Consider the following 21701-nt stretch of genomic DNA (forward strand, 5'->3'; position numbering starts at 1 on the left):
TCATTCGAACCAAACAAACACACACACACACACACAGAGGGAAAAAAAAAAGAGAAGAATCCAGCTTCACAACATTTTTTTTGTTTCCCCATTCCTCATCCCTGCTTGTGTGTTTATTGGTTTCACATTTTTCCTTTTACCTATTGACTGGAAATACTCCACAGGGATTATCCACAAGAGAAAAGGGAACAATAGCCAATTACTACAGGAGGATTCAGCAGCGGCGGCGTACATCTTTTTGAGGGGATAGTGGGGTTGACCTAATTTCCCGGTAACAGCGTTGAAAAGCACGGGGCCCACTGTGCCAAACACACATGCTATAAGGGACATATGCCAGGCTTGTGTTGTATTTATATTTTCTATAATTCTTTATTTTTTCAGTCTTTTTTTTTCAGTTTGTATAACATAACAATCGTGCTTTATCATGTGACACCATAGATACATATCATGTTTATATTATGTTTTACATTAGGCAGTGAGACAGTTAAAAATATACAAAACAATATTGTTTTACTAGACATAGTTTCTATTTTTTAATATAGTCGTCATGTAATCTTCATTGTCATCGTCATCTTTCGTATATTTCTGTAAGATATGTGCTTTAGCTTCTGTGATCAAAATATTATTGCAGAAAACAGCAACTCCATTTTTTCAACATTTAGACAATAACTTCCAATGTAGTACAGACATTCACAGTTACATGTTTTACAACGGTACAGTTTTACAACAAAGTTCCAGAGAAAACTGTGGTAGAGTAACTTTATACAAAATTCACAGGACATGAACTGTAGCCATTTCACATTTTCGCTCAGTTGTTTTGCTTTTCAAAGTAAACATGTTTCTGTTTTCGACCAGATGCCTTTTTTTTTTTTTTTCACAGTAGCTGCCGTAGAAAGCAAACTAACATTGTCCTAACACGCCATGGCAAGAGTCTGGGGGAAATTAAAGCTTTGTGCTTTTCACTAGTAAAGCAAAGACAACATAAACCAAAAAAGAGAAACAGACCACTTGCTTACTGGCCTTTTAACACCTACATATGTATTGCTGAATACATACTGATCAAACTATGATTGATCATTACACATGAAAGAAAAATGAAATGACTTTACTTTAACACAGAGTTGGTCCAGGTTTTTTTTGTGCTCACATACAAAGTTGTATTTTGTACTTTTGCCCAGTCGTGTAAACAGACTATGGCTTCATTTTGAAAAATTGGTGTACTGGCTTAAGGCCGTCTCTGTTCTGCTTCTTCTTCTTCTACTTCTTCTTCTTCTTCTTCTCTTTTTTTTTGTTTGTCAGGAGACATGTCAGAAATTTGTGACTGATGTTCCTGAGGAAAGCATGCAAAACGTAAACAGGATTGACTGTCAGCATTAAGGGATAGTCGATGTTTGTTAATCACTTTTTCTAACCCTGTGCTTTTTTTTTCTCTCTCCTTCTTCTTTTTTTTTCTCTCTTAACTCGTACTTCTTTGTACCCTGTGCTTTTGCCAACCAAACACTAAAATGGCATAGTTTTTGCTTTTGTCTGCCTTATTGATTTTGGTCCTCCATCACAACACATATAGTATAAAACATCCTAAAAATAATTCTAAAAATGTTTTTCGATCACATAAAAGTTTTCCCTTTTTTTTTTTTTACTGAAAAAAAAGGAAGGAAAAAAAATAACAGTCTCTCTCACACACACAAGAAAAACAAAATCTTTTGCAACAGATACTTGTTTGCTCCAGAGCTCCTAAACATGAACTTCTTATTGGCATTGTGCTTACTCAGAGCTCCTCGCTTCGACCTTGTGGCCCCGTAGTTTTACCTCACAGAGTGCAACGTTTGGAAAAGAGACAACTGCGTGAGGTTTAGTAAACATCCACAATTAAAACTGACGCCATCCCTCGCACCTCGTCAATGATGTCAATTTTTGTTCACTACTTCATCTACTATATTCACACGGTATTTACTTGATTTCATGAAGATATTCAACAAATCTCTAATCTATATCTCTATGTTTTTTTTCTTTTCTCACAGTATTACACAGTATGTTTACATTTTTTTTTTCTTTTTTAAATTCAAATTTATGGTTTGTATTTGCGAACACTAACAGTCTTTGATATTGTTTTTCAGAATGCAAACCAACAATAAGACATCATTGGCTTGGGTTTTACAAATGCAGAAAAAATTAAACATGGTTTGAAAATCTATTTTGATCACATATTGCCCCTGGAGGTAGGTGAATCAATTAAAATCTTGGAAGTCCTTTGTAATGTTCTCTTTTTGTCTACATGCTCCATGAGGGTTTCTTTGTTGTCTACACGTTGGCCTCGGCGTTGGTCAGGTTAGGGGTCGGGCTTGTTGGGTTTGGGGGGTTAACGGGCTCCGTCGGGCTGACGGGGTTGGGTGGAGGGCTGGTAGGGCTAAGAGTTGTGGTGGCGGGGTTAGCTGGACTGGCCGCCGCTGCTGCTGCTGTGGTGGTGGTGGTGGTGGTGGTGACGGTGATGGCAGCGGTGGGACTAGTTGCCGGGTTCACCGGGCTAGTGGCGGCGGGGGTCGGATTTGCTGGCGGAGGAGCCGGGTTAGCGGGGCTCACAGGGCTGGTTGAGTTGACGGGAGCCGGACTGGTCGGGCTCGCGAGGTTCGCCGGGGCTGGGGTGGCGGGGCTGGCTGGATTGGCAGGATTGGCTGGGCTGGATAAGTTGGCGGTGTTGGTCTCCGCCTGCTGCTCGGGTCCGTTCTCCTGAGGTCGCCTGACAACTGCAGGAGGCTGGAGCATTATCCGAAGCCGCTGAGAGAGAAAAATGACATAAGGGAAGTCGTCAGAATCGATCTCAAACGTATAACAGCAAAATCTAGTAAAACCCAACAGACTCTTCACCTCTTTGTAAGTGCCCTTGAGTCCAAGAAACATGTAGACCATGTATCCTGGTATGAGAACCATGGAGGAGAGCGCCATGAGCCAGCCCACTCCTTGACCCCAGCCCGGGAACACATAGTCTCCCATTGTGAGAGGAACCATTTGTATGGCGCTGAACAGGAACACCCCCTGCGGGAGACATGAGACACTTTATGCATCCTGACACCGCTGACTGGAGGCAGCGCTGTCTCAGCCTGACACCGCCGCGGGCAGGTAATATTGACTTTATTTATTGTTTCGTTTTTTTCGTGTCATGACTTTAGATGTAGGGTTGTATTAGCGCCGAGCACTCACGCCGACAATGAGAGGGGTGAACACGACCCAGCACATCTTCCACCATATACAGGGCTTGTAGCCAATCATCTCCTGGATGTTGTCGTAGAACTTGTTCACACCTGCGAGACAAATGAATCCATGATCAAAATATTCATATCCAATTTATTTCAATTTGCCGCCGGTCTGCCGTGCATTTTGATGAGCACGGCGAGGTGGAACACGCCAGAGCTCCCGACCTTGAGGCTGAACGGCGTCTGAAGCTGCGCAGATATTCTCTTGGATAGGTGTGATACTTCTCTAACCTTCACATTTACCCCATAACTTTTGAAATATGTGATGTTTTTCCCATTTCTTCTTTTTGTTAAATTGTAAAGAAAAATCCACGTTTTGGCTGATCGTTTCAAATGTGTTGTGCTGCGCTGCATGAAATACTGATGATACACACCGTAGCACCAGGATATGGAGATGCATTCAAAGAAAACCAGGAACAGCAGACACATCCCGCTGGCAGAGTAGTAGTCAAACAGTTTGAACACATAGATTCCGCCCTGGTCATGGAAAAACAGACATAAAAAGCACGAAGTCAGAAATTTCAAATAGCTTGCCACTATAAAATAGATGCATCGATTTTTACTCTTCTAATCTCTTAATTACATCTTCCAATGCTGTTACTCCTGTGTTTAATCTCGTACCATTAACAGTCAGTGGTAACGTCAGAGATCGGCCCTTGCTTGTTACCTGTGTGATGTTTGAAAGTCCGATCACATAGGACACCAGACAGACGGCCGCAATGAAGAGCTCTCGTCTACCCCTCAGAGCTTTGGGAAACTCATCCACCAGAGCGGTGATGAAGCCTTCGACGGTGCAGAACTGAAGGACACAATCATAGAAGCAGCATTAAGCACGAGAGGTACATTTGTGCCCAATTTGCATCTGCTGCTTTTTTGTCATTTAGCAGAAATATTCATTCATTTTTTATTTTTTATTTTTATTTTTTTTTTGTAGCCTCTGAATATTTTTGCTGAATGTATTCTCCTGCAAAGAACTTTTTCATTTTTTCGCAGTTAGGCTGACTGCTGATGAGAGATGACAAAGAATTGCAGTGTGCACCAAAGCATGGGACAAAACCGCTAACGTAATCTTCTGAATGACCAAGCATCCACTTCTTGGAGGCCATTTTGATAATAGCTCTGTTATGCAAAGGCTCAGTTGCTGTGACATTCAGAATAGAGTTTAAAAAGAATGTTTGTTTTTTTCTTTTTTTTAACTCTGAAGCGCTGGTGCTCATAGCCAAGCGTATAGCTGCATGTATGCATTTTTTTTTTCTCCAGTTGCCGTGGCCTCATTCGAACCCAAATATGCGCAAAAGAAAGAAACCCAGACAGCTAAACCTGCAGGCACACGGAGGTGAGAAAGTTGCATTAAAAAGACTTGACAGCTGATGTCAGAGCTCAGCTATATCTGTCCACAAGGAGCAAATTGCATGCTTATCGTGCGAGGAGCAGGGGTGAGCGGCATGATATGTACCTGCATTTTGAATATTTAGGTCAGCCCATGAGCAGATCATCTCCAAGCCCCTTACCTGGCTGTCTATCCCCAGCATGAGCAGCATGGAGAAGAACAGAATGGCCCAGAGAGGAGACACAGGCAACTGGGTTACAGCCTGCGGGTAGGCCAGAAAAGCTAAGCCAGGACCTGGATGGTAGAATAGGAAAATAATATCTCATCAGGGTCTGCAGACATGTACTTGCATGGAGGCGAATGACAAAAGCAATGTTTAGCAGTCAGTCTCAATGACCGTGCATGTTTTTCATGCAGAGAACAGACGGAGGCATTTATGCAATCTGTAGTTACCTGAAGCTGCTACGTCGGCGATGGGTCTCTTTGTCACGTTCGCCATGAAGCCGACAATAGAGAAGATGACAAAGCCCGCGAACATGCTGGTACACGAGTTGATGCAGCACACGATGATAGAGTCTCTGGGGAGAGGAAACATAAAATAGTGCTGTTGTCAAAGATTTAAGTTGACTTTGTTTGTCGTCACGACAGGGAAAACTCTGAGATCTGAACGAGCGGGCTGAGAGAATGAATCACTGCTATTAATTCCTTTTACATTGTACATGTTTCGCAAAAAAAACCCCAAAACACTATTCCCATCGTTCGTGACGGACGTGAATAGATTTAATTTAGAAACGCTCCTGACAAATAATAAAAAAAGTAATAAAAGACGAAGAAAAGATGGGCGCAATTTGAAACAAGGGCACTATTTTTTATGTAACTGATTGTTTATGTGACCCAGAACTATGAGGCTGCTGCAGAAAACACTCAGGGTTTGCAATCATAGTTGGTTTTTTTTCTTCCTCGCACACCGACTGAAAGATACAGCCTCCTCTTTAAGCTTCTTATTATATTCATGCCAGCAACTCACATTATTAAAACCCCTTAATGGCTCTTACCAAGCATCATTGAATGTATAGCAACATAGCAGAAATTGAATTAATCTATTTACTGACTGATTGATTTTTAGTTTTCTTTCATCTCTGAAATTCAGATTACCTCTAATCAGGATTTTTTTTTTCTCCACTGGTCTTACCTGTAAACATTATTATTGAAAGGGTTATAGCTGCCCAGAGCTATAAGTGACCCCAATCCCAATCCATAGGAGAAAAAGATCTGGGTGGCTGCATCTAGCCATACCTGGAAAAAAAAGGAAACACAAGCGTTTAGCTGCATGAGGCCAAAATCTGCTCACTCAGGCGTGCAGGAAGTAGGTATGAGTCACACAATAATGCGCCATTACCTCCGACTCTTTGAGTTTTTCAAAGTTAGGGGTGATGTAGAACAAAATTCCCTCTCTAGCTCCAGGTAGAGTCACCCCGCGGATGAAGAGAATGAACAGCATGATGTAGGGGTACGTAGCGGAGAAGTAAACGACCTATGAAAAAAGAGGGGAAACGGGAGGCTGTTATCAGCAGGATGGATGACACCGGTGCACTGCCAGTAAATTCATGATGCATACAAATTTCGCAAATCTGGAATTCACCCACTATTCAGACATTCTCATGAGGCTCGTAAAGATTTTCTGAATTTATTTTACCTTCCATCTCTTTCAGACACCAAAACAAAAAACCAAAACAAACACAAGAGATCAAATATTCAGCAAAAGAAAATCACTGCAGCGTTTTCAGTGTGAGTGTCTACGTGCAGTCATGACACTGTGCAAGCGATTTGTGAGTGCTGGGGGGGGGGGGGGGGTGAGCAAAACAAATTTTATTTGCCATGGTCACGTGACGCACCAGACTTTTTTTTTTTTTTTCGAAATGTGGCACCGCAAGGGAGGGAAACTGCTTCGAGTGGAGGGAGAGGACAAAACCAGATTGTAGCGTATGGCTGTTTGTTGCTCCTCCTATCATGAATCCACAGTCAGTGTAGACACTGTGTCAGGAGGATTGGAATTAGAGGAGCCACCATGAGGCAGAGTGGGATTAGTGAACATGAGCGTTTGATGTCCTCCTCTCTTACTTTTCAAATCTGGACAATGCCAACTGCGATTCTGAATGATTGATGAGGCAATATTAGACATGTAAATAATGCATTTGCTGTCGCACACCGCTCCTGATTGGGAACCGGTGTCGTACAGGAGCTCTTGGATACCCCAAAATCTGGCAAACGTCTTACCTTCCCCGTCCAGCTAACCCCTTTCCAGATACAGAAGTAGACGAGGACCCATGCGATGGCCAGCGTTATCGCCAGTGGCACTCGAATCTGGCCTGGTTTTTCCAAGCCATCGGTCATGTTATGCATGTTGCGCCTGTAAGTCAGAGCGAGCGACGACAAGACTATTATACACACACACACACAGAGACACACACACACACACACGCACACACACACACACATGGACATACACAGGCAAATAATCATGCAGCAGAGGAGGCTGTCTTTTTTCATGGATCTCGGGGATGCATGCAGGATACTCTTTAAAAGCTCTGAAAAGCGAGAGAGAAAAGCGGTCAATAGCTTACTCCCAGAACTCCAACACTGAGCTGGTGAGATTGGTGGTATCTGCAATGGAGTGGTTTGTGTAACATTTCTCCGTGTTCCACTCATTGTTACACGTGCTCCACGGAAGGTTCTGTAAAACAACACAGTTGCCATGTTTTTTTTTTTTCTTTTTCATTTTTCTTTCTCTCTTCTCCCCCTCTTTTTATTAAAATTGTTGTCAGAAGGCTACAAATCCTCATGAACTGAGTGAAACAACCGTGACCCTGTGCTAGATGTGGGTGATACTTACAGCGGTGAAGGAGTTGTACAGGTAGTAAATGGCCCAAGATATGATTACAATGTAGTAAATGTTAAGCCAGAAGGACAGGACGGCTGCTGCAAGGCCCACACCTATCACACAGACATGAATTAGGCAGTGCAGTAAAAAAAAAACAACTAAAAATTGGACATGTGTGTTATGTGGCCTCCATAAATCCCGATGATCATTCCTACGAACACTCATTTCACACAGGCCTCGGTATAACGTGTTGGAGTTGCAGTGAGATTATGTACCTTTAAACATGGGAGCCAGCTTCCACACACCAAGCCCTCCAATTGAGGTGTACTGACCGAGGGAGCATTCCAGTAGAAACAAGGGGACTCCAGCAAATATGAGAGTCAAAAAATATGGGATCAAGAAGGCTCCTGGGTGGACAAAAAGTACATCAAGTTATACATTTGAAAAAAGAAAATGAAAGAAAAGAAGAAAATTTAAAAAGGGGACAAATCTGTGGCTCTGATCTGCACTGACGCATTACTTCTGAATCCACACAGCAACACAACGTCAATTAATTAGGTTTTGCAAATGTGGCTGATGTTCTCATTCTACTCTCTGTCATGTCAGTCGACACGGCCAATTAGATAAGCTCGACTATGTGCACAGCTGACTGGTCGTTCGTGCAGTTTTTTTTTTCTGTTTTTCTTTTGCTTATAATTAGCAGTGAGAAAAGAGTGTTTACCTCCACCGTTCTTTCCACAGAGATAGGGAAATCTCCACACGTTCCCCAGTCCAATTGCATAACCCACACACGACAGGAGGAAGTCAAATTTGCCCCCCCATGTTTCCCTGTCAGGCAAATCCTTTTTCTGCTTCTCGGGCTTCACGTCCAGCGACTTGGGCTTGTCATTGTTAGTGGCCACCTCGTTCAGTTCTGTCACTTGTCCATCCGTTTTGGTGCCGTTCGTCGCCATGTCTCTGGGTTTGGCAGAGGTCCTGGCAGTCGGACGGGAGGCTTCAGCACCAGTCCACGTAGACAGCAGCTTCGCGGTTTTTTCAGACCTAACCTTTGGACCAAATGTCTGCTGGAGATGAAAGCCTGTGCACACACGGCTCGTCAGTCGCCGTTAACCTGGAATCGTGAATAGAGCAATTTTTTTTTTTTTTTTTTGGTCGACGTTTTTTTTTTTTTTTTCTTTCAGGAGGCGCTGAAAATGTAATTACATATGAAGAAAACGTATGCACTGCATGCATTCACTCAGGTGCAGTAAAAATCAATATCAATTAAATCCAAACACACACTGTGATACACAGGAATATGCGGTCGAAATGTAGACTAGAGCATCTCACGAACATTTGGCTCCCTGACAACAAAAAAATTCATTCATACCACACTCAACAAACAGCAAAAATAGATAAATAAATAAATAAACATCGATGGCAAAGTCATGTTGGACTTGCTCCCATAACTAAAACACACACGACAGATTGCGCGCAAATGCACAGCAGCCAAGAGCAGATCAGCACACATGATAGCCTAAACAAAGTCTGCCATGAAATAACCCCAAAAAAGGAAGAAAGAAAAATCGGTTATACTAACATCAACGAGGGGGAGAAAAAAAGAGACAAACTTTAAGACAAATGAAAGGATCCAAAACGTGCACTTCGAGCAGCAAGACGCGCCGCAGCGATAGCAAATAGCCTATGAGAATTAAGCATAATCAAGCCCACCAATTACCACCTGCAGATTCTCCCAACAGTTATCCACACACAGAGAAGCGAGCAGCGGGGATTCAGAGAGGTCTCCAACAAACTGGAACACAAAACGCACAGTGGAGACAAAGGGATCTCCAATGCGTAAAAGCTTTACGCATCAGGCTGCACAAACGGCCACCCCGTTCTGTCCGATTAATTGGGAACCAAGCGCGTTAATACACGCGCGAGAATGCGCCTCGACATTTGCACCATCCAATAAGACAAGCAAACCGCGATCAATTCTGCATTTAATTGGCTATAGCATGTCGGCGCGGAGGCGCATCATGCAGTCGTTACATTGACCCCCCAGCAACATATTGACGGGCTCATTCAGGGCTTAATCGCACTCACCGTCAGCTGCAAAGACGACAGAACCGAAACCATGCGCCAGGCAGACTCGTTCGTGTGAGGGTTCAAACGCGCACAGACAGGCAGACGCAAAGGAAAGAAGAGGAAGAAAAAAATTCAAGCAGCCAGTGTTACTCACAATGGTTCTGTGGTCTGTGCCGCCGAGGATACGCTGCCTGCCACAAATCTCGAAACGAGGTATCCGTAGATTCCTCCCGTGGGCGAAGTTGTAAACTCCCAATATTTCTTGTAACATAAATAGATTTTACTTCCATTAAAAGACTTAAAGGGACCATGCAGCGTTAGAGGAGTCCAAGCAGGAGCTGTCCAGCGGGGAGCAGTGCTGAAGACCAGGAGGAGGAAGAAGAGGAGGAAGAGGAGGAGGAGGAGGAGGAGGAGGAGGCTGAATCAACACGGGCAGCAGCCGCTTCGCCTTGTGCGACTGTCTAACATCAACAACCAGAGACTCAACTCCCATCCACACAGCCTCAATGTCATCTCAAAGTCGCCCCCCCTTCTCCTCCTCTTCCTCCTCTTCCTCTTCTTCTCCTCCATCCTCATCTATAGGCTGCACTGACATCGCACTTACAGCGTGTGTTTCATTTCAAATATCTCACATTCTTTTACTCTTTCCATCCATTTTTATTAAACACCATGACTGATGCATTCCTATTGTTTTCGCCATCACATCCCAGACAAGTTTTTTTTTTCATGAGCACACACTGACTCCTCATCCCACAGTCACATTTTCATTCTTTAATTCAGATTTATTCTCCCAACAAACACTTTGAGGATTCACCTGTTTTGTTTTGTTTTTAAATAACAATAATACATCCCTGTGCGCCCAGCAACACCAAATGTGACGCCCCCCCCTCCAGTTATAAAATGTATGGTCGAGGTGCAAAATGGAAACATATGGAGGATAATATAAGCGGCGTTATCACCCCCCCCCCCCCAAAAAAAAAAACCGCGGGTGTTGTTGGGGAAGGTGAGGCCAGTCAGCGGCTGTCTGGCAAATCTGGCAAATTGTGATAAAGGGAGCCCGTCAATAAAGGGAGGGAACATTGGCTGGTTGTCTAACTCTGCTTTGTAATCGTCCAAAGCCCCGACGTCTTCCTCAAATGAAGGGGGGGATGATGATGATGATGATGATGATGATGTGCGAGGAATAAAAACTCGTGGACCATGAGCTTCATGATTAAAAAAAAAGAAGAAGAGGAAGAAGAAGAAGAAGAAGAAGAAAAATGAAAGAATGAAAACCACCGAGGGGGGGAAACAACAGCAACAACACCAGAAAACGTTCACATGGGCAGCAAATCAGCGAGGACTGGATCCAGTTGCGGATTTCTTTTGCTTTTATTATTATTATTATTTTCTTTTTTTCCCCTTCTAAAGAAACCATCCGGAAAGTGGAATCAAGACGCAAACCTTTCTTTAAGGGGGCACTTCGTCTGTTTGACGCGCGACGGTAAGTGATCCACGGCGCTCATAAACAGGCCCACTTGTTTGATTTGCCGGAATATTAAGTTTGTTTCTTCCTCCTGGCTCCTCGCTGTCTTTTTCCCCCCTCTAACTTCACTGATAAGCTTTGGAGTTCGTCTTGTTTTCAAACTCCACGTGTCTCGACTCTTCTCCCCCCTCCTCCTCCTCCTCTTCCTCCTCCTCCTCTTCCTTTTCTCTTTAAAATGTCACCGGGGTCGTCGGGGAGCGCACACTCCTGACTGTAGTGTAAACTCGCGGAAACGCTCATCTGGCAGCGTTTAGACTTCCAGTGCGGATCCTTCGCTATCGCGGGCTGAGAGAGAGAGAGGGGGCACCAGATGGCGAACCAATGAGGGGTGAACTAACCTACTAAATGATACCACATGAAATGCAGCATTTAAAATCCCATCTGGGCTGCCGTCCCCGCGGACACGGGGTGTGAAACATGACACATATTTATACACCTGCTGACGGAGCGCACGGGCGTGTCCGGTAGGGCTGGTGACATGTGCGCGCAGCCAGCTGACCTCCTCACCTCGCTGCTCGGGGATGGGGTTTTTTTTTTTTTCTATTCATGCCCTTTTCACCGGCAGCATCCGCCGCTCTCCTAATTTCAGCTGGAAGTCTCGTATTTTGGCTCCTCGCGAATGCCGTACGTGCTCCATTAGGCTGGGATCACTCGTGCCTTTTTCCTCGTAATGGCTTTTAGAGTATGTGGCTGAGATTGAGTCCTGGGTCAGACTTCTTTACTGGCCCACTGGCTCTGTGTGTGTGTGTGTGTGTGTGTGTGTGTGTGTGGAATCATCATTGTTTTTGGTGAGGTGGAGATTCATGTCCATCGTGATTACTGTGTCAGAAGTCAAACCAAACATTTACATGTGTCTCTTTAATGTATTATTCCCCAAAATATGTTGAGAAATTTGACTTAAAGTGAAATTGAATGCATTGTTTGTTTTACAGGTTTGGTTGCTATACAAATCAGAATAGTCCAAATAAAAGCACAAAATATGAAATCTGGTGTCGCGATATTTGCGATAACCGCGATATTAAAAAATTGAATATTGTCACGTCGTGTCACTGTCTGTAACCGCTTTATTCCTTTTATGGAGTGGCGGGGTTGTTGCTGGAGCCAATCCCAGCTGTCTCTGGACGAGGGCAGGGTACTCCCTGGAAAAGTCACCAGCTCATCGTAGGGCAAAAGGAATATTGATATTTGGTAAATGATATACTTGTGATAATATTGTGTAAATAATCAAGTGAAGATCACCTTTTGTTTACGAGTTCTTTATCTCACTCACTGGTGGCCGAGAGTTGCTAATAATTGAAAGATTCAATAAATCCAGCGCTCAGAAAGGGTTTTTTTTACTCAAGCTCGAGTAAATTGTCAAGAACATGTAAGAAAAACACAAAATTGAAAGTCACATTTTCCAAACAAGCGTCTGTGTGTGACTCGTAGCAGGCCTCTGTGTGGATCTGCCCTCCATTTTCTCTCCCCTGCTCCCTAACAGCCATACCTTGAGATGATTGTTCTAAACTGCCGACGATGATCTCTGTGCAATTCTCCGAGCAATCTCTCGGCTTTCACAATGCATTTCCACGCACTCATACTCCTCAACGCCAGGCTGCAATTTGAGGCCACAAAATGAACTAATTAGCATGATGATTAGTCATTAGTATGCTAATCATAAGCAATTCACATATTTTATTCATATTGTCGCAGGCTTGTTTTTCTCCTCTTGCCGGAATTGTGTACGCATCCCGTTTTATTTTTTAGTGCAAACATGCAAGTGGAGCCGGTGACTGCTGACGGTGAGAGCGGCTGATTTTTCTTCACGTGTGTTGGATCAGCGTTGTGTACGTGCAGCAATGCTACACATGAGCACACGATGACAAGGTGGAAAAGAATCCTCTTTTGTTTTTGTTTTTCCGGATGAATGCTGCGTAGAATGAAAATCCCCAAAAAGCACAATTCAAAAACAAAACAAATCAACATTAAATATTTAACCAAACCCTTGTTTTGACAGCAAGTGAGCCTTCGACGGGGCTCTTTAATATATAAATATGTCTCATTAGGTCAATCCCACCAAGAGAAGCCTGGATGTGCAGCTTCCTCTCTGCTGCTGTCTGCTCTTTGTTTTCATCAGCCCCTCACTGTGATTGCCGCTGTACATGTTTCTTGACTTGTGAGCACTGAGAGAGTGCACTGCTGTGTGTGTGTGTGTGTGTGTGTGTGTGTGTGTGTGTGTGTGTGTGTGTGTGTGTATCCTGATGACAGAGGGACTGGCACACATGTATTTCACTGGGGAAGTAAGACATAACCGGATAACAGCTCAATATTTCTGTACGAGCCCTCAGTATAATTTGTTCTTCCCTCCCAGGGATGATTGATGAAATATTACCTCACACCTGCACGTGCTGCTCAGAGACACTTGTGACGTTCCCCTGCATGCACACACAGCTCACGCCACGTTGTCATCTCAGCGGCGCATGTAGACGCTGAAATCACTTCAAGGCTTGATGCTCTTATTTGTCTGTGCTTCTTTAGTATAGCATTTGTTTAGCATGACCTAAATTGCTGTGAAGTGAGTGCCTCAGCAGCTCTGTCTCGCCTCTCTCTTCCTCCCTCCCTACGTCTCTCTCTCTCTCTCTCTCTCTCTCTGTCTCTTTGTATGCCTCCTTTTCTCTTTCACTCTCTCTCTCTCACGCGCACACACAGGCACACACACAATTTGCAAACAGGCAAAACAAGCTGAGAGGACAGTTTTTTTTAAAAAAAACAAAACAAACAGCTTTTGCCAGATACTATTTACATGCGTAGTGAAGTATTGTGGGCTGTAGGAATCGGTGAAGTGGGCTGGCCAATGATATTTCAGGAATTGGTGAGTGAATCATCTACCAAATTTGTGGAGCATGCTCTGTTCATCTCCTCTGTGGTGTTTTCTTTTTTTTTCTTCTTCTTTCTCCTGATTTTACCTTCCTGAAGGGATCAACTATGCAAAGAAGTTAAACCCCACTGCTGCAAAAGACTTGCTTCTCTCCTCTGTTGGGATTCTGATGTAGCATTTGCCACTCAGTCAAAGGAAAAATGCCATTTCCACAAATCCAGGGAATTAGACAGCCGTGGTTTTTTTTAACATCCAGCCTGGGTGCAGCTTTAATATGTTTGCCATCAACACGTCGGCGTGCAACAAGCAGGACGGGGACGGTACCTGTGCTGATCTGCTGACAGCCCTGTGTGACAGCCAGCACACGGTGTGGATTTAGTAAACATATGACCTCCATGATAACCAGTATGGGGGCACTAAATCGCTTCAAATTTTGTACATGTGTTGCTAGGCAACAGCATAATCGGTCTCCGTCTCTCCCTCCTTATATGGCGCTCTACTGGGATTGCTCTGCTGCTATCATTGAAAATGGTTAATTAACTTCTACAAAAAGTCCATTAACGGTGCAGATTAGGCTTCTGAGGGTTAAAAAGCACGTTGAGGCGACGCAGAAAAAAATCTGCGCCCAACATACAAATGCATGTAAGGGATTAAAAGGCCTTTGAAATGAATCATCCCAGCACCATGCTTATGGTTGTACTCGAGCAAAAACAGCTCTAACGACTGCTATAAACAATATTATCAATATTGAAAAAGGTTGCGTGGCAAATTGGACATGCTGGCTCCATTGCTGACAAACTCATTTACAGAGATAATCTGTTAGGATTGATTCTCAAAATGAGCAAATGCTTTAACACCATTTACGAGGCCTGTTGTGATAAATTAACGCTACCCTGAGCTGAAACAACACACTAATAGCCAAGATTTATAATGTTCATATGAGTGCAAAACATATCACACATGTAGCGCCTCTTTTTTGACAAGGAATACAATACAATATTTAATGTGTATTGACCACAACAATCTTTCGAAAAAAGATTTTAGAAATAATGCTGAGATTTGGTTTAATTTCAACCATTTCCTATTTTTTAACCCTATTGCCTCTCAAAAATATATTCACTACGTCAGATATGTCAGGTCGGCGCAAGAATTCATAGAATCATTCATAGAAATGGAAACGTTTCATTACATTTAAATTGCATGTTCAGAATACTACACAGCATAACATCAATTCTTAGAAATTGCAACACAGAGTTTATTAGAGGTTTACTTTTGTCTCGTATAGTGAGCCGGAAAAATGAAGGCAATCAGTCTAATGAATCTAAAATATGTCTTAATTCATCACTTTAACCTTCAATCTCAGGTGACGACTTCATACTGTGGATACTTCTTTTCCCCTTCACCCTTTAACTGCCCAATTTTTCTGGTGTTTTATTTGGTCTCAATTTTTTGGATCATTATCATTCGCTGTGAGAACACACTGTATGATAACTGTACAATAACTGTGAGTCCAGTGGTTTAGAACATCAGATGACACATTTATTTGTGTTTGATATATTGCAGACGGCTCAGTTGACATATTGGAAAAACCTCAGATTCCTGCAAATAAACTCTATTTTCACTGAGGTCAGCTGCAGGTTTGACACCGAACCTCAGCAATGATACTGCAGTTCTTTGTCTCTGATGGTATCTTTTTTATATTTTCTCATGAAGAATATATTACTTTTTTGTAATACAGATATTGCATTGAAGTGATGGTCAGGGATGACGCTACATAAGTGTGATTTAAATCTTGTCTGTAGATGAGGATGGTAAGTGTGTAGTAGAACGAGATAAAAGGAAGTCAGTTTGAATGGTTCACTGCACATGCCTGTTTGATTTAACAGATATTTGAGATAAACTGAATATTTTTTTTAATCCAGCTCTATGCATGTTAGTAAAATGGTTTTGCAAATTGATTAAGTGAATCTTATCATATCAAACAGACAGTATCGGATAGTAACTAGAATTAAATTGTCTCTGGTAATGTCTTTGTTTAACGGCTCATCTTGCAATTAAGGGTTTGCATTTCAGCTCCACTTAATTCTTTGCTTGTTATGACCGTCCAGTCCTCATGACCACCATGGCTACAAGAGTGAAAGATAGAAAATAATAATAAAAAAAATAGGATTAAAGCAATTTGATTACAAATGAATGACAACCCAGAATAATCACAATGCTGATGATTTGGGGGAGAAGTTGATTCATTATCATATTACTGAGTGCTGTCTGAAAGGGGAACATGTTCACTGACTGAGGCTGACTTGACGTAATCATTAGCGTTAGTGATGAGGATTACATTCCTAAAATTGCTGTCTATGAGCTGTCAAAAATTGCGTGTTTAACTTCACATCCTGCAGATTTAAAGGCAAACTAATCCGTGCATTATAATCAGGAGGTTTAAGTGTACACTGAGAAAAAATTGTCTACATGTTGTAGTGATGTAGAATAAAACTTAGATGACAGAAAAGTTGTGGATGAACTTTTCAACACAGTACACAAAAATGCGAGTAGTTACTTGATAATTAATGAATCGTTAATAAGTAATTCATGAATAGCTGTGGTTCAAAAACTGGTCGATAATGATAATGTCCTGGATACCAGATGAAGAGACCCAGTATTAATGAATCACTGGGTAATGATTAGTTCATACATATTAGTTGTGTACCAGCTGCTTAGTGGCACACACTCGTGATGACTCATTAATTACTAATTAGAGAAAGATACTCTTTTTTGTATTTCTTCATGAGTTGTTCCGGATTCTGATCTCTGAACCAGCAGCTGAGTTAAATAAACTGTGTAGCTACACCTTAACTTCTTATTACTTAATCATTAGTTACTCTTTTTGTGCACCTTCGAGTAAAGTAGAAACATAATACTGAGTAGTTACCAAGAAGACTTAGTAAGACTATTTTTGTGCCCTCTTAAGTAGTTGATAATTAATGAGTCTACTTGGTTACTGGTGAGTTTAATGTTTATGTCTATTGAAGGTGCAAAAAGATAGTAATTATTGATTAAGTAATTAGTAGCTGATGAGTAGTTACTAGTTTATTTCACCCAGCGTCTGGCTCAGGGTTAATCAGGAACAACTTGTGAAGTCGTCAGTATGTTAATTGACAGATATTTATTACCTAGTCATTACATTATGATAGATTAATTAGTATATTATCTCCCGGTCTGTCCTCTAGTAACTCAGCATTAACTACTCATTCATTTTCCAGTCCATCCTGATTAATTCCTTACTGAGTAACAGCTCACATTTTTGTGCACCATATTCTAACGTCTTACCTCAAAAGCAACAAGTTCATTCTGAAGGTTTTTGTTTTGGATCTGGCAGGAGGGTTTGCACGAGGGTCGCACATTACTGTGAACAACTGGCACATCAAAGACTGTACACCTGAGAGACCAGTGCACAAAAGGGGACAGCAGTGTCAGTGCACATAAAACATGCTTGCATCAGGGAAAGAGTGGGGAGTGAAGGGAGACGAAGGGTCCATCATCAGCATCACCAAATAGGATGGAGCCACGACATGGAGGTCTTTCAAAGCATGCTTTGACAGAAGCCTGCAATCCTTTCCCACCACACTGCCCCTGCTAATCCCCTCCATTCAACCACATCACTATGGAAACTGACTGGATGTCTCACCCTTGCTGCCTAACTTGTGCCATCCAGCCATGTCTGCCACTGACATGGAGGCTGTGCGGTTAAACGCTTCCTGATGATCACCGTTCTGCTGCACGCCACGTGTCTCCACGCTGTGACATTATTAGCTGCCATGCTGATGCAGGAGCATTAGGTTACTGTCTTTTAAGATCTAGAGGACGGCTCCAGAAGAGACAGTTCACTGTAGTATGAGCTCAAAGGTTTGCAAGAGTAAGCACTTCAGCCTTCAAAAGAAAAACTTCTTCGCTGTATGGTGGGGAGTTTGAAGTGGATGGAGCAAATTTTCATATTCCTGCGCCTGCTACCTATTTCATTTCTTTGCCTTTCCTCTGGCAAAATTGCAGGAGAATATTTGTCATGGTTTTAAAAGGTTTATCAGCTTCAAAGCTGAGGGAGCCGGTCGTCCAACCCATCAGTGAGACCACGCAATCCTTCCAGCACTGACAAGAATGGGTTAGAGCATGTGGACAAAATTCCCCGGCTAAGCTCCCAATTCAGAGCTTTTACATAAAGCTCGGAGAAGCAAATTTGCATTTTGCCATTGACGTCAGCCTTAATCCATCCCGAAAACCACTTCTTCAACCCCCTCAACATCTTGGAGAAGAGCTTCGGTAATTGCTAATTGCATGAAAAAGATGGTTCTAATCACCAGCACCATCAGCCTGGTCAGCGCTAACACTGATAGCCTGAGATAAGCCGGCATCAGATGGAGAGCAGAGCCCACAGGTAAACACGACCTAATCAGGCGAGTGAAAAACGAAGCGCGTGCTGCGTGAATCTCGAGATGTTTCAGCCCTCTGAAATAAACCAGGAGAGCGACTAAATCACACCCACACTTATTTGGCCTGTCGCTGTCACCTCACATCTTCTCAAAAAAAATGCCCAAAAGCGTGCCCGAGACATTAATTACCTGCCTGGGTGAGTTTGTGTCCCAAAACTGATGCACATTGCCTGTTGAGCAGTGCCATCATGTGTTTAATTACATGTTCCTCTGCCCTTAAATACCTTACTACTGCATTATTATTTGATTATTTTTCGGTCAATCACCTTGTCTACACAAAGTAAAAAAAAACAAATTGCAAGTCACCACAGCCCAGTGTCGTTTAAACTGCTTATTTTGTCAAGAATTCAACACTGATGTGAAACAGAAAAGCAGTAAATCCTTATGTTGGAGTGCAGCTTCTCCATTGTGTTTGATATTTCCACTGGATGACTTACTTATCAGTCGATTAGCTCAAGTTTCAACCCTGTCTCTATGGTAATAATCTATTTTCAGAGCAACCACTGATGTTAGTAAGTCAAAAAATGGTATTATATGATAGTCAGTGTTCTCAAAAAGTGTCAAGAGGCTGAAATAAATGATTTGGGTTCTTTTGGACTCATTTTCTTCTTCTGACAATAAAAACCCTCGCTTTCATCAAATAAACTGACTATAAGAGTTTGGGATGTGTTGTCCTGTAAATAGGTCAATTGTGATAAAAAGACAAAAAGTAAAGTATCTGGAAAGTAATATTTTTTTCTGTTGAGTCACTTCCCCGGATTAAATTGCCATTTTTGCAATACATCAGCAAATAGTGAACTCTGAAATAAATAAATTATTCCCTTGATGAATTATTCAAAAGTCATTTGTTCTTACAAATTCACATCTAGCAGTGCAACAATCAACACTATTTTAACATTTATGAGCACGTTAGGACCAAGCTCGTTTGCTGTTGAGACACGCCGTTTTGATTCTGTCTCAGCGGAGGAAATAACGTCTGGTCCAACGTGTTTGGCCAAATAAAACATTTTTCAAAAACTCAGATTTTGGGCAAAATCCTTTTTTTTTTTTCACAGCTGCAGGAACACTTTCATGCCAGCACAAGCTTTTCCCCCAGACGCAAACACACATTATGCTTTTTTAATTTGATCTATTCAGCCTAAGTGGAAGCTGTAAGGAAAGATAAAACTAAAACTAATTCCTCCTTGTGTTTCCCCGTGGTATTACTTCTAGCCATAAGTGTTCCCAACATGGCCACTGCTAACGGCTTGGCTACTGTCCAAACGAAAAATCGAGTATTAGAATCCCAGTTTGACCAGGAAATCCTGATTTCAGTGCTTTGAAAACACACAGTATATCAGGTGGTTGTGCTGATAAAGGCAGGTTTTGGTACTTACTGATCTAGAAGAAAGAATGCCAGCAGAGGAACAGGCCTTGACACAATACCGGCGCTTTCCATCGAATGAACACCCATCCTTGTTTTACTTGGGTTTCTAACACTCTCTCTCTGTTCGCCTCCTTTGCCTCCTCCATCAGCGGCGTTCTTTGTCTGTGCAGAGTTTCCACATTTGCTCTAGTTGTTGGATCGGATAGCAACAAGGGAACAAAGGCAATTCCTGTTTTGACTGTGCAATGCTATGGGCAGTAAATCCTTCATTTTTAGGGGAAAATAGAGCCCGGTCGTGGGCCAGAACAGCATAATGAAAGTGAGGTTTATAGGGAACCAATCCATAAATGGATGGTTTAATTTTTCTACAGCCATTAGAGGTAAAGCAAAACATTGGTCTAATGCCAATTCAGAGCAACACTATATGGTAATTGGCATTTTGTGTGATTTGGCATCCCCTGCAGTTTCTGAGTGCAACACCACTGTTGCAACTACAAATCCCAGGTCTTTAAGAACTGACTTCAAACAAACCTCATGACACCATAACAATGTTACGTGTTGAAAACTTGTTGTTGTTGAGGTAAACATGTATGTAACACTGAGATTCTACCCTCTCGTTGAAGGTACATAGTGCAGGAACATAGTGATAGGGTGGCAGAGTGGCTGAGACAGAGACGCCATTCACCCTCTTAATAGACATTGTACCTTTAAAAGGATTTGGAAGCTGTTTTTATAAGGTAAAAAAAATTACATAATGTTGCTTTAAGATTGAGAAATATCCTTTTTTAGGAAACGCTCAAGGCAGTTGCTCGAGACGCCCCCGCAGACATAGAGGATATATGTTCACATCACCATTCTGTAGCGTTCATGAGCATTTGTAACTGTTTCACCAGCTGTGTATGTGTCCTCTGTCATGAAGCCATGCTGACTGTTGCCTGTAAGGGCAATTTCAAGATTGTATGTCACTTTATATGTGACAGTGACCAACACTATACACGTGTAGCATGTATATTTGCCTTGATGACAGCCCCACTGTATAGTTTAGCGAGCGTCCTAATGTTTGCTAAGTAGCACTGCACAGAAGGTAAAGCAGAGACTCATGGGAGCGTCCTTCTTTGTGCAGGTATTTGGTCACAAACCAAAGTATTGAAAACAAGCTGTTATATTGCATTTAAATTTCATAGTTGTTGAGATGATTCATGAAAATCCACAAATTTGAGCCTTGTGATGAAGCTAGCGGAAAAAACAGGGGATAACCAAATTCATTAGGATTCGTTATGTGGAAAACATTTTTTTTTTTTTTTTTTACAAAATTTCACAGCAATCCATCTGGTAGATGTTGACATACTTCACAGAGGAAATGAGAACATTGACCTGCTGGTGGCTTTAGGTGAATAAATTCCATTTAAGGTCCATCCTCTGAGGACAGTGAACTATACAAACATTTCTTGGCAATCCATTCTCTGGTTGATAAGATGTTTCAGTCTGGACCAATAGTGGTGAGCTGATTTACCGTATCTGCCATTCCTGAGTATATCATCCTTAGCACTGTATTTGTGGAGTTAGAGAGAGGCTGTCATAATGATTTCCGATGCTACCAACAACCTGCCACAGCATATCCACAACAGAATATTTATACAAAATACATCTGTGTGAAAGCGCATGCACTTGGCAAAGCTATTCACTCTGATTGGAGGCAGGGAACAAACACACACAGGACGAGACAGGAGGTGAGGATGAATCTCCTGGGGGGGGATCCAGATCTAAAACATCTGGAAAGAGGCACCAACAACCAGCTGGGAAACAAAGAGTGCAGGATGGCCAATGAGTCCAGTGCAGAGAAGGGCTGAATCAAAAAACAGGATAAGGAGGAGAAAATAGGTTGAGAGAGAAAGAGAGTGAGAGAGGCATACAGCTTGGACGCTCATGTGCTTGTGGTG

The 21701-nt window shown here is 42.3% G+C and overlaps 1 protein-coding gene across 6 annotated transcripts; it reads right to left on the minus strand.

The window, feature by feature from the left end:
- Nucleotides 1-349: 349 nt before the first annotated feature.
- Nucleotides 350-19861, minus strand: slc6a1a (solute carrier family 6 member 1a). Of its 6 annotated transcripts, none has more exons than XM_037105185.1 (15): nt 19772-19861; nt 8184-8573; nt 7738-7869; nt 7475-7575; nt 7206-7315; nt 6859-6991; nt 5981-6115; nt 5774-5877; nt 5035-5159; nt 4763-4875; nt 3919-4050; nt 3626-3728; nt 3199-3299; nt 2866-3033; nt 2302-2775 (listed from the first exon to the last, which is right to left on the minus strand). In XM_037105185.1, the coding sequence occupies exons 2-15, from the start codon at nt 8413-8415 to the stop codon at nt 2302-2304; spliced, it is 2163 nt and encodes a 720-aa protein (XP_036961080.1). In that variant the 5' UTR covers nt 8416-8573; nt 19772-19861. The 6 variants fall into 6 exon arrangements, with proteins under 6 accessions (XP_036961082.1, XP_036961080.1, XP_036961077.1 ...); XM_037105182.1 differs by lacking the exon at nt 19772-19861 and adding an exon at nt 9684-10040; XM_037105184.1 differs by lacking the exon at nt 19772-19861 and adding an exon at nt 9548-9658.
- Nucleotides 19862-21701: the final 1840 nt, after the last annotated feature.

This window comes from Acanthopagrus latus, chromosome 7, assembly GCF_904848185.1.
Source record: "Acanthopagrus latus isolate v.2019 chromosome 7, fAcaLat1.1, whole genome shotgun sequence".
Lineage (NCBI taxonomy): Eukaryota > Metazoa > Chordata > Actinopteri > Spariformes > Sparidae > Acanthopagrus > Acanthopagrus latus.

Bases quoted from the DNA above. Each gene is read 5' to 3' on its own strand.
- slc6a1a (XM_037105187.1), bottom strand. From the start codon at position 8,415: ATGGCGACGAACGGCACCAAAACGGATGGACAAGTGACAGAACTGAAC. The intron at 7,870-8,183 runs GTAAACACTCTT...TTGTCCACCCAG, and splicing joins CTGTGGAAAGAACGGTGGAG to GAGCCTTCTTGATCCCATAT. The intron at 7,576-7,737 runs GTACATAATCTC...TCTGTGTGATAG, and splicing joins GCTGGCTCCCATGTTTAAAG to GTGTGGGCCTTGCAGCAGCC.